Source organism: Melanotaenia boesemani, chromosome 17, assembly GCF_017639745.1.
Source record: "Melanotaenia boesemani isolate fMelBoe1 chromosome 17, fMelBoe1.pri, whole genome shotgun sequence".
Taxonomy (NCBI): Eukaryota; Metazoa; Chordata; class Actinopteri; order Atheriniformes; family Melanotaeniidae; genus Melanotaenia; species Melanotaenia boesemani.
Genome location: NC_055698.1, coordinates 896,526 through 910,000, shown reverse-complemented (window position 1 = coordinate 910,000; position 13,475 = coordinate 896,526). Strand labels below are relative to the sequence as shown.

Genomic DNA, 13,475 nt, shown 5'->3' with positions numbered 1-13,475 from the left:
GCCAAGCACAAGAAATCTGTGCAAAAGGCAAGTTGCTCTTACACAAATTTCTGTGGACTAATGTAGCTCAAGAACTGGCTCCTCCCCTTAAGTAGAGCAGCAGCACACAAGGCGCCTGCTGACCTCTTTTCTCCCTCTGCTTCCTGTGATTGCTGTTGGTGGTGGTGGCTGCCTGTTGGCTACTTTGGCCTCTTAAGGTGTTTGCTGCTATTTTGTGCTGCTTGTTTTGTATTGGTTGTTTGTTTGGTTTTGTTCTTCCTCTGTTTGTTAGTTAGAATTGTGTTTAGTTGATTCTATTCTACAGTCATTTAGCAGACGTTTAGCAGACATTTGAGAACAAGAACAACACAAGCAAGAATTCAAACAAGATGGGACATCATAATTAAGTGGTATCAGACTGCTGTGAGTCCAGCTGCTGTCATGTAGTGCTAGAGGCGGTGCATATATATATATATATATATATATATATATATATATATATATATATATATATATACAAAAACATTTTTTTTTGTTTTTTATAAGTCCTTTGTTTAAATACAAGATCATGATTTCATTGCACAATATCATCTTGGGCATCGGTGCATGATTTTATCACACAGTTTATATTTAGTAGTAGTTTCCTTTTCTTTTTCTATACAAGTTGATTAAGTTGGATTTATTCATTTTCCTGTGGTTTTAACTTGTGCTATTCTTTTAGACTGCTGGGAGCCATAAGGTGGATGGACTAGGCACTCGTGGTTGGGGATCCCCACTTTGTACATGGTTTGGCGTACTGGGTTCACGAGGGCTCCATGTTTTAAGTTTGCAGTGAGGTTTGTTGTGTTCATGAGTGGAGTGGTGGCACACCAGGGCACTACCCCTGTAGGCTGCCCTCTACTTGTGGCCCCAGCTAGTCTAACGGTTTAGCCACTTAGCTTTTAGCCATTATTTTTAGCTGGAATGGTGTCTTAATAATTGTATGATTTCAACTTTAGACAGTTAGATTATTTTGAATTAAATAAACATTTAATCTGCACTCACGTCTCTGTCTACTCAACAGGAGCGAGTCTGTGTCCTATTTCCTGGAGTCCTACACTTCAGGGGGCGTTGTCGGTCTTCCAAGCCTCACCAGTTTAAATAAAGTATTAACTTTAATCTTCCATCTCCATTCCTTGCCAGTACCACTCATCACCCCATACCACTACGCCACACTTGTAATGGCAAAGATGTCAATCTGAACTACTTTGACATTCCAATGCAAAGCGTTCTAGGTGTCAAATGAAGCCATCCACTCGAAGACGGATCCTAGCAACAGTTGCTAGTGTGTATGATCCACTAGGATTTCTTTCTCCCTACATACTAGTAGGAAAACAGATCCTTCAGGAAATATGTAAACATGGTGTTGGATGGGATGAACCTGTTCCACCTGCGTTTGAAGCTAAATGGAAGGCATGACTGTGTGATTTGAAAAATCTTCCTAATATTCAAATGCAGAGATGCTTCGTTCCTGAAAACATTGGTACAATCCAGAAGATAGAGCTGCATCGATTCACCGATGCTAGCAATAGTGGTTACGAGCAGTGTAGCATGAGAGTTGTAGCAAGTGACAAAGTACACTGAGCCTTGGTCATGGCAAAGGCCAGGGTGGCGCCCACTAAAGTAGTCACTATACCATGCCTTGAGGTCACTGCGGCTGCAGTTTCTGCAGGAGTGAGCAGCTTCCTCAGAACAGAGCTCGAGCTGAGGACAGATGAGGAGTTTTTCTGGACACTTGAGTACATAAAAAAATGAAGCACGTCGCTTCCATGTTTTTGTGGCAAACAGAGTACAGAAAATTAGAAGCCTCACAGACCCAAAGCAATGGTTCTACATAGAAACAAACCAAAACCCAACAGATCACGCGTCTAGAGGACTCAAGGTGGCAGAGCTCATAGAATCGAACTGGCTCACTGAACCTAGATTTCTGTGGGAGCAAAAGCTTGTCACAAAACCACATTCTCCTGAGCTTTTAGTCGGAGACCCTGAAGTGAAAGGTTACAAAAGCAAGCACTAGAGAGAAGGGGTTTTCTGGAAAGGTTTTCTAGATTTTCAGACTGGAATACAGCTTTTAACATTGTTGGGAAAATAAAAAGACTTGCAAAAGGAGACAAAAAAGGACCAGTTAGTGTTGAAGAGAGACACGCAGCATCTTTAGCGCTCATAAAGGCTGCACAAAGAGAAACTTTTGAACAAGAGTTGAAAATGCAGGCAAATTGCCCAAAAGGCACAAGTTGTACCAACTTCATCCCATTCTTGATGATGACCTACTTAGGGTAGGAGGCAAGTTAAGAAAATCAACTGCTTCATTCGAACTTAGACACCCAGTTATTCTTCCTAAGGAAGGCATTGTCACTAAACTGATTCTTTACTACTGTCACAAGAAAACACAGCATCAGGGCAGAGGCCAAACACTAAACGCACTCAACTCAGCAAGGTTGTGGTCAAGCACATTAAGAGTTGTGTGACATGTAGGAAGGGGCAACAGAAGAGCAACGTATGGCTAACTTACCAGCAGAGAGAGTAGATCCCTCACCCGCTTTCACATATACCGGATTAGACTGTTTTAGCCCCTTTCTTACCAAACAAGGCAGAAAAGAATCTAAGCGCTATGGTCTTTTGTTTACCTGTTTGAGTTCCAGGGCCATTCACATTGAGATGTTGGAAGATCTCTCCACTGACTCAGTCATAAACGGACTGAGATGCTTTATTGCCATCAGAGGAGCAGTGAGACAAATTAGATCCGACCAAGGTACTAATTTTGTCGGACCTAAACATGAGTTTGAAAAGTGTCATTCAGAAGTAAACAAGGACAGGATTTGGCTAAAATCCAATGTGACTTCTAAATGAACGTTCTAGATGCTTGTCACAGAGGTGGTGTTTGGGAATGACAAATCAGAACTGTCAGAAGTGTTATTAGTTCTGTTGCAGCGCAAACCGTAGAAAGACTTGACTCGCCGGTGGTAGCAGCTGATGATCGCATGACTCGTCCTTAAGGACTATGTTTTATGAGGCTATGTCGATCGTAAACAATCGTCAACTCACCATTGATACAATCAATGATCCAGAGGGTGTTGAGCCTTTAATGCATAACCATTTGCTCACAATGAAAGAAACAGTGCCACTTCCACCTCTAGGCAGGGAAGATTTATACAACGACGAAAGAGAAGGCACAGAGTGCAAATCTGACAGAACGTTTCTGGCACAGGTGGAGCAAAGAGTATTTAACCAGCATAAGCCGAAGACAGCAATGGCATGCACCCAAAAGGAAAGCAAAAGTAGGAGACATGATGATAGTCAAGGAAGACAACATTCCCAGAAATGAGTGAAAACTAGCAAAAGTAGTTGATGCGCACAAAGATGACGATGGTTTAGTGCGAAAGGTTAAGATACAACTGGGCCAAAGGGATTTGGAAAAGAAAGGTGAACGCTTGAACAAGTGTCTTTTCTTGAGAGTCCAGTTCAGAAACTAGTGGTACTCGTACAACATGTATAACATGTTTAAATAAGAATAACAGTTCAGAGATTGATTTTAATAGTTATGGTTTGGAAAATTACAAGATTTTATTTTGTGTGTAAATATAAATCCTTTAATTTTGGTGGCAGCGTAACTGTACCAGAGGGGTGAATATTAGTTGCATTTGAGTTTAAGAAATGTCAGTCTTTACTCTGTGTTCCATCTCTGACCTCTTGTGGTAAAAAAAGAGGAATTGCATGTGCATGTGCCGTTCACATGTTCGTGAAGCATGGAACTGAGGGACATGTGCTTCCGGAAAGAGAAAAGAATAGACTGAGACTGCATGGACACAGAGATGTATCTTGTGCTAAAAGTGAAGAAAATGCTCAGAAAATAGACTAACCAATCCTGAATGTCTGGTCAGTCTGAATCCAGCAGCTGTGCAGAAACACTGAATATTACTGTGATGAAGCTAATTTACAAAACACTCCTCTACAACTCCCTATAGCAGCACCATGCAGCTGAAAACAAATCAGCACCATGATTGTAGTTTTTCTGGTTTTCAGAACAGCTTTTAAAATGGGGTTATGAACATATATATTTGTTTTGTAAATAGTTAACCGAGAAATTGCAACTTTTTTTCTCATAAACTAGTAGTTTACTAGTGATTTTTTTCAGTTTGCTGTTGCAACTTTTCTGACTAAATAGAGAGGATGAACAAACGCGCTGGCGGCGCAGGCGCACTGATCTACTGTGTTGGTGGAAATTCGTAGCAAACCTACATAAAGTTGTGCTTTTTTCATAGAATTTGCTAATAATAAGTAATGAGAGTAAATTGGAGAATAATATAAAAATATTCTACTGCAGATGGTATTTTAATTCAGATTTGCTGAGAATATTAAATTTTATTGTAAGCCAGGAATAAGCTGGCTGTGATACTGCCTAGCCCCCTCCCTGAAGGCATGGATGGGTCCTTCATGATACTGTTAGTCCTGAACCTGCTGATGAAAATGTCCCTGATGGATGGCAGGCTACATCCACAGATTTTCTGTGCAGTTTCCACCACCAGCTGCAAGGCCTTCCTTTCTGCTGTAGCACACAGTGATGGATGATGTCAAGATAGTCTTACTGGTGGGCCTTTTTTCTAATGCTTGCTGTGGTGTTGGCCCACTAGCTATGCATTAGACCTCCAGTTCTATCTTCTTTCTGTACTTTGATTCATATTAATTCCACCGCAGCTGTGTTGTTTGCAAATTTAAAAGTATGAAAACTTGACTATTTGTTCCCCGTGATGGTGCTGATGCCATTCCACATGCCCTGGGAGTTGTTGCTGGAAAAGTGACCCTGTACTTGAAGCGGATACTTGGCTTTGCTTCTTTTAACTCCTGCATCCAGGGTCACTGAGAGCATCCTTAATGCTCTCCGTGCATCTGTATCTCCAGATATGAATGCAACCTTTAACTAGAAGTAGCCAAGATACTGCAGGTCTGTTGTTAGCCCTTAGCTTGACTCGCAAAACATCGTCCCTTTTCATCCCTCCCTCCCTCCCTCCCTCCCTCCCTCCCTCCATCCATCCTTCCCTCCCTCCCTCCATCCATCCATCCATCCATCCATCCCTCCATCCCTCCCTCCCTCCCTCCATCCATCCTTCCCTCCCTCCATCCATCTATCCATCCATCCATCCCTCCCTCCATCCATCCATCCATCTATCCCTCCATCCATCCATCCCTCCATCCATCATCCATCCGTCCCTCCCTCCCTCCCTCCCTCCCTCCATCCCTCCCTCCCTCCCTCCCTCACCCATCCATCCATCCATCCCTCCCTCCCTCCATCCATCCCTCCCTCCCTCTCTCCCTCCCTTCATCCATCTATCCATCCCTCCCTCCCTCCCTCCCTCCATCCATCCCTCCATCCATCCCTCCATCCACCCATCCATCTGCCTCCTGTTAATAATAATATGGGGTCTCATTTTGTTTCTATCTTGGAGCAAATTTAGTGTTTTGTTTTAACTGCAGTTGTCATGGTTACTGTTGATATGCCAACCATTATACTCTAACTACCGTCCCACCCCCACCTTCAGCTTCCGAAACAGGGAGCCAATGCACCCTGGGTCTACGTACATAAATCAGATATATATATGGGAGGATGAAGCAGTTTGAAATGAAAATCCATCAGTGTGACACTTCATCATTTCTTCTTCATTAAAACTGTACAGAAGTGAACACACTGTCAGAGCTGACAAAAGCTCTGTGGTGACTTTTAGCTGCAGAGAGATAAAGGGAAAAATGTCTGAGTGAGAGCCAAGCTATTAATAAAGCTTAAACATCTATCTGACAAATTGCGTCTGAAAGGGAACAAAGATGATTTGTGACCAGTCAACCTGGATGGTACAGGGGTGAAATAAATCCTGCAATCCCTTATCTCTTCTGTTATTTCTAATCATTATGATTTTAAAAGCAGAAAATGTAATCAACCCTAACCCCTGGAAATTATCAGAGCTCCAGGAGCAGAACTCCACCAGGTTGGTCAGATTCAGTCTGTAACGTCTACTACTCGTTTCTGCTTCTGTCTCATTCTGCTGTCGGATCTGATCACTGTTCATTGATCTTTGATCAGAACCACATCTCTTAGTTTGGGTCTGGTGCTGTTCTATGGCCAGTTCCTCTAGATGCACAAACATACAGCTGATCACTCTTTGCACCCGTAACTGTCGAGGCAGATGGCCGTCCTCCCTGAACTGGGCTCTGGTGGAGGTTTTCCTTCCTGGTTCTAGATCTGATGGAGGTTTTTTTCCTGGTTCTGGTTCTGTTGGAGGTTTTCTTCTCCACTGTCTCCTCATGCAGCTCAGGATGGAGGGTTGAATCAAAGGGAAGATTTGATGGTTTCCTTATCTAGGTAGCTATTTTTATGATCTGGTTTATATGAACACATTTATTATAAACTGGACATTTGTGGATCAAATAATTTGTTTTAATCGGATCATAATGAAATAGCTTGACGTGATTATGTGTGTAAAGTCTGGTGAGATTGCTTTTTTGGGAATTGGCCCTTCACAAATAAAGCTGAATTGAGTTGAGTCATAAAGTTAAATAAATCTAATCAGCAACCAGATTTACCTACAAGAACATCTAGAGCGTGTTTTTGTATTCATAAGCAACCATTCTGCACAGCAGTGATGTTTCCTTGTGCTCCTGCACTGTAAAAACAACATGTTTCTGCTAGGGATGGCATTTTAAGTGATTTTTTACGTAAGACTAATCAAATCAATTAAGATGATTAATCAATAGTTGTGACATCATGATGCTATCACCAATAAAACCAAAAATACTTTGTCCATCCCTAGAGGGAAATTGTCAAATGCTATTTGTACATTGCTAGCCCTCCACCCACACAACTGTTTTCTTTGGGGTTTTTTAATTTGTATTTTGTGGGCTCTACTTGTCTTTAATGCACAGTAGAAAGCACGGGGGGTGGGGGTGTGCATGCAGTAAGAGGCCCTAGGCTGGGATTGGAACAGCATTCAGCAACATTTTAATGACAATTTAGTCTCTTTAGTTCACGCTTTAGTAAAAATATTCATTTGAAGTTCACTTGCAAAAATACAAGAGATATTAATCTGATCTGGTTCGTACTCTCATCTCAGGTTTCTCAGTTTTTTTATTTTCTTCTTTGTCAGACAGATAAGAAAAAAAAGTTTTCGTTACTTTGACATGTTTTGATTAGATTTGTACTCTTCCTCAGAAGGATCATGTTATATTACTGTGATGTGTCTAATTGGTTGTTTAACCAACTGTTTTGGGGTTTACCAGACAACGGGGGAAGACCATGCCACCTTTGTCCCACAAGCTGTGTAGGACATCTCTGTTGATGGTCCTTGGGGCCCACCTTCCCCTTTATTTTAATGGCTTCCCTGATCCAGTGGTGGTACTTGGTCTTTTACTCAGTTAGTAATCTTTTAGCAACAAGTATCCCTGTTGGATCAGGGAAGTTATCATAATCAGGAAGCAGGCTCCAAGGATCAATCTTTTGATTTGTCCATTTATGTACAGCACTTTGTTTCAGCTGTGGTTGTTTTAAAGGGCTATATAAATAAAGTTGAGTTGAGTTGAGTTTTGGGATGTGCTGGAAGTCCGACTCATCTATCACTAAAAGATCTAAGAAAAAATGAGTGCAGCTCTGGACAGAAATAATTGTGACTCTGAGAAGCTTATCAAGATAATGTCACTAAGAATGCTAAAATTAAAGATAAAAGAGGTCCAACAAAATATAAGAGTGTGTGACTTTTTGTTTGGATGGGCTGTGAAATTTACTTCTGAAGCAGATGGTGGTGGTGGCAGCTGATGATCGCATTTCGCTGCACCCGACCAGGAGTTCAAACACAAGCGGAGTCAATCTACCTGGAACTGACTACATAAAATGGATAATGTGGACCGCAGAGCAGCTCTGGAGGTCAGCAGAGATTTTACAAATAACATCTTCTGATTGGATTCAGCAGAACACAACTGTCTCTAGGAAGATGTGCTGCACAGAGCCAAATAAATGCCACTAACAATCACAGCTTCCCCAGAGAAACTGCACCTCACTGACAGAGAGAAGAGACGTCAGTCGTTGGCAAAACAATCACTTCATATTAAATATGACTGTTGACTTCAGGAGGAACAGGAGTAAACAAAGCACTGTTCACATCCTGGAGAAGTGGAATACAGACTTTATTTTGTTTTAAAATTTTTATTTTATATTTATTGCATGCTTAAACTTATATTGTTTTTATGTCTGCACCAAGTACCGCAGCATTTTCCTAATGATGTGAACCTGTTCACTCATATGGCAATAAAAACCTTTCTGATTCTGATTCTGATTCTGATTCAGATACCCTGGAGTTCAGCTGGACAGAAGACTGGACTGGAAATGCAACACAGAAGTAAGAAAGGACAGAGAAGACTCTTGGAGGAAGCTGAGACCCTTTAATGTCTGCACCATGATGTTCGACATCTTCTAACAACCTATGGTGGTGAGTTCAGTCTGCTCTGTAGCAGATGTTTGGGCATCAAAACCAAAATCGAAGTCTTAAAGAAACTGAACAAACTAATCCAAAAGTTCTGGAGACTGATGTGGAGCTCCTGGATGTGCTGAACATGATGGACAACACTGCCACATCTGCAATACGGATGGGATGAGATGAGGAATTAAAAGGTCTACAGCTTCCTCTAAACCTGCCAGGTTCATTGAGTTTATGTAGGTGAATGATCACAATCACCTCACGTAATTGTAATAAGTCTTCATTTCTCCACATACAGGCTGGCTTCCACACACTCTGCCCTCTCCTGTTTCTTCATTTCTTTTTTTCTACACCAAAGTGACAACTGATCCAGACCAAGATACAAAAAATTTAAACAATCGGATCAGGAGGTAAAAAAAGGCATTAATTGATCATTGAAAGTCGTGTAAAGGAAGGTCAGCTTTCATCTTACTAAGGAGTTTTAACAAAAAATAAATAAATAAAAAACTTGTCTTGTTAAGTTAGCTAATCTGATTATCAGATTTATCTGGAATGCAGCTAGAATCCTGGATCAGACCAGAATCGGACAACATTCCTCTCCTAAAACTCCAGCAACTGGTCTCCTCACTTCCCACATGTTTCCAGACATGTTAGAAGAAGAGATGCTACACCATGCTGAACACCACCCTGCAACTACTTTTTACACCGTGCCGAATGTCACCCTGGAACTACTTTTTACACCGTGCCGAACATCACCCTGGAACTACTTTTTACACCATGCTGAACACCACCCTGGAACTACTTTTTACACCGTGCCGAATGTCACCCTGGAACTACTTTTTACACCGTGCCGAACATCACCCTGGAACTACTTTTTACACCGTGCCGAATGTCACCCTGGAACTACTTTTTACACCGTGCCGAACACCACCCTGGAACTACTTCTTACACCATGTTGAACACCACCCTGGAACTACTTTTTACACCATGTCAAACATCACCCTGGAACTACTTTTTACACCGTGCTGAACATCACCCTGAAACTACTTTTTACACCATGTTGAACATCACCCTGGAACTACTTTTTACACCATGTTGAACATCACCCTGGAACTACTTTTTACACCATGCCGAACATCACCCTGAAACTACTTTTTACACCATGCTGAACATCACCCTGGAACTACTTTTTACACCATGCCGAACATCACCCTGAAACTACTTTTTACACCATGCCGAACATCACCCTGGAACTACTTTTTACACCGTGCTGAACATCACCCTGAAACTACTTTTTACACCGTGCTGAACATCACCCTGGAACTACTTTTTACACCATGCCGAACATCACCCTGGAACTACTTTTTACACCGTGCTGAACATCACCCTGAAACTACTTTTTACACCGTGCTGAACATCACCCTGAAACTACTTTTTACACCATGTTGAACATCACCCTGGAACTACTTTTTACACCATGCCGAACATCACCCTGGAACTACTTTTTACACCGTGCTGAACATCACCCTGAAACTACTTTTTACACCGTGCTGAACATCACCCTGGAACTACTTTTTACACCATGCCGAACATCACCCTGGAACTACTTTTTACACCGTGCTGAACATCACCCTGAAACTACTTTTTACACCGTGCTGAACATCACCCTGAAACTACTTTTTACACCATGTTGAACATCACCCTGGAACTACTTTTTACACCATGCTGAACATCACCCTGGAACTACTTTTTACACCGTGCCGAACATCACCCTGGAACTACTTTTTCCACCATGCTGAACATCACCCTGAAACTACTTTTTCCAAACGTGTTGCTGCATCAGATTCACCATCAGCTCATATTTTGCATGAAGTACTAAAATGTCTCAGTTTCATCATCTGATATGTTGTTTATGTTCTACTGGGAATAAAATGTGGGTTGATGAGGTTTGGAAATCATTAAATTCTGTTTTTATTTACATTTTACATGGAGACCTGACTGTTTGGGAGTTAATGTTGTATAATCTGGAGTTCAGGTTGACCAGCAGATAGATGTGCTGGTAACTTTCTGAGATGAGTATTAACATAAACAGAGTGTGTGCTGGTCATGTTGCTGCAGTTTTCATGCACACACTCGGTCTCAGACGTTACAGCAGGATACAGAAGGTAAAACATTTCTCTGGAGCACTGACCTATTTTAACGTTGCATCCTATGGCGTACAGATAATCACCACTTACCATGCAAGGACATGATCTTGGAAATGTGTGTGTATTTATCTTTCTTAATGTTACAGAAAGGTTAGCTTTTTCCTCCTCCAACCGTAGCCCACTGAAAAAAATTTACTTGTTAGGTGAATGTAATGACATGATGGAAGTAATCAAATGATTTAATTTAGTGAGAAAGAATTTAGTTGACTGAACTAAATGTAAATATTCTGGATAATTATCATGGTTCAGTCCAACTAGATCTGAAAGAGTAATATAACATATTAATCAAGATCTGACTTAATTTTCTTAGTGAAACTTGGATGATAGGAAGATGAGCTACTTTATTTAATAGAAATACAATTAATTTTATAATAGTACAATTACTGAATTGATTGTGCTGATCCAACAAAACAAAGTTAAGTGTATTGATCAGCCATGCAGTTTAATCACATGTTTACCTCCAGCTGGTGTCAAGGAAAAGAAAAACTCAGAGGAAAGTGGATTTGTTGGAATAATTTTCATTGTAGGGGAAAAAAAGGGTTAATATTCTATATTCTGCTAGAAACATATTGTGAAATAACAGGAAAAAACACAATCATAATATTACAGTAAAATCTTTATGATAAAAAATACAGTTTCTATCTTTACTCTTACATGGGCTCATTTGTTTTATGTCTGATTTTTAATGTTTAATAGAAGATGTTTCTGGTTACCTGTGTACTCCTCATCATGCTTTTCACATGTTGGCATCTAAATTAAATAACATCGGGGTAACATGAACTTCTCAGATTTTCCTGAAGCAGTCAATTCTGGACCGTTTGTGAGAACATTGGATTGCTCAGTTTGCCTCTGACTCCTAAGTTTGAATCCGGCCTGGTCTATCTGATCCCATACCACCTACCTGTCTTCGACATCACCTGGTCTAACAAGGTCTGCATGGTGCTGAGTAATCAGGACACTGAAATGATCCAAAATGATTAAATAACATTTCTGATTAATAAACTTAAATTTGTTTTGTTGGATCAGAACCAACCAGTTTAGTAAATGTATTATAAATTGTAGTTGTAATGATCCTGTTAAATGAAGTAACTCATCATACAAGGTTAGTCACTAAATGATTTCTTACTAAAGCAAAGCTTTTGGTTCTGGTGGAAATGATTTCTGTTGCTTTGTTATGTTCACCTAACAAGTTATTATTTCCATTGCAGACATCTGAGATTTAACCAAAACAGTTTTAATGAATGAGTCCTTTGGTTTCAGCTCTTTATTTTACCTCTTTTCATTTCTAAATGTCTTATTTATGAATTTGTGTAAATAACTATATGTATTCATGCAGTATAATTCAGCCAAAAAAGAAACCTTAAAGCTTCATGTAACTGCCAGAACATCCCGCTTATTGTTGCTCTTCTGTGGATCAGCACGCGCTGTCACAGGTGACAAACCAAACTTTCTCCATCCTACGCAGCCCTCAGGGGAAGAACTGGACCCCAGCAACAGTTACATACCTTGCTGTCGTAGTGTATGAGCTCCAGTTCGTAGTCCGGCAGAATGTCGGTCCTTTTGTTGACCAGGTTCAGGGCCATCTGGGCTGCGGGGAGGCAGGCCTGTCCCCCGGGCCAGCCCCCACTCATGGGAAACAGAGCTCCGATGTAGAGCTTTTTCTTACTCACAGTCGGATCAGAGAAAAACAGGAGGATGGAGAAGATGAGGGTCACGGACTTGCAGAGGAAGAAGATGCAGAAACGAGCCATATTTGCTGGGTGCTGGAGGTTCAGGTCTGGTGAGGTCCGGGTTCTCCACCAGGAGCTCGATAGTTAGCTGGTCAGGAGAAATTAATTCCCGTGAACAGGCTGAAGTGTTTCTCACATAGGGAAACAGGTTCAGACTGATCATCGACTCAATGGGAACTGACTTCCACGTCTTGTTGGAATTTAACATAATAAACAAACCAGTTCATGGAAAACTCTCAGACACGATCATGATCCCGTTCAGACAAGAAGCAGAACGTACAGTTACAAAACCTGCTGATCCGGATCCACTGTCCACGGTCCTGAAACACTCAATCCGTTTTCAGCATCCTCCCAAAATCCACACAATCCTTGCTGTGGGGAAAGCTGGAGGTGAGAAAAGACGCAGGAAGCTTTCTGCCGATCCTCTCGTCATTTATTTGTCCTTCTTCGTCTGAACGCCTACATGTTTGGGCTCATTCCACGTCCCTCTTCCGTGTTGGAACAGGAGAATGATCCGCGGGGAGCGGTGGACGAGGGAGGAAGGTCGGTATGAGGCGGTAGAAAGTGGCCTTGGTAGCGCTGGAATGCGGTCAGATCCTCAGGAGGCGGACGAAGAGGAGCGCGCGCCTGACTGCAGCAGCACGCGATAGTGTCGGAGGAGGAGGAGGAGGAGGAGGAGGAGGGATTCTCCCTTCCTCCTCCTTATAAACTTGTCTTCATTCCAACCTTTCCAGCTCAGTCCCGCTCATTTATCCTCCCTCCTCCTCTCGGCCTGTGGGTTAGGCTCCTCAGCGCCTCCTCCGTCCTTTCTGTGATTCTCTGATAATGGACTGCAGCCAGCATGGAGCAAACCTCATTAAGACAACTACTGGAGTCTCAAACTCACTTTCAGTAATTTCGCTCTAGTTAGACTACAGAGACGCATTAACACATGACGTGGCCCAAGCCCCACGATGTATCTTCTCACTTGGCATTGGTAAGGAATATTATATATCTATATCTATATATATGTATGTATATATCTATATATATATATATATATATATATATATATCTATATATAT

General features: G+C 41.5%; 1 protein-coding gene across 2 annotated transcripts in view; it reads right to left on the bottom strand.

Moving 5' to 3' along the window:
• The window catches only part of gabbr1b (gamma-aminobutyric acid (GABA) B receptor, 1b), a 63,052-nt gene extending 49,898 nt beyond the window's left edge, over positions 1 to 13,154 (bottom strand). The window contains exons 1-2 of one of the 2 annotated variants that reach the window (XM_042012257.1): positions 12,692 to 13,154; positions 12,187 to 12,499 (exon numbers count right to left, since the gene is read on the bottom strand). In XM_042012257.1, coding sequence (XP_041868191.1) covers positions 12,187 to 12,432 — 246 coding nt within the window. In that variant the 5' untranslated portion in view covers positions 12,433 to 12,499; positions 12,692 to 13,154. Of the gene's footprint in view, positions 1 to 12,186 lie in introns of both variants that reach the window. The other variant, XM_042012258.1, reaches the window with a different exon arrangement.
• Between the last annotated feature and the right edge of the window lie 321 nt (positions 13,155 to 13,475).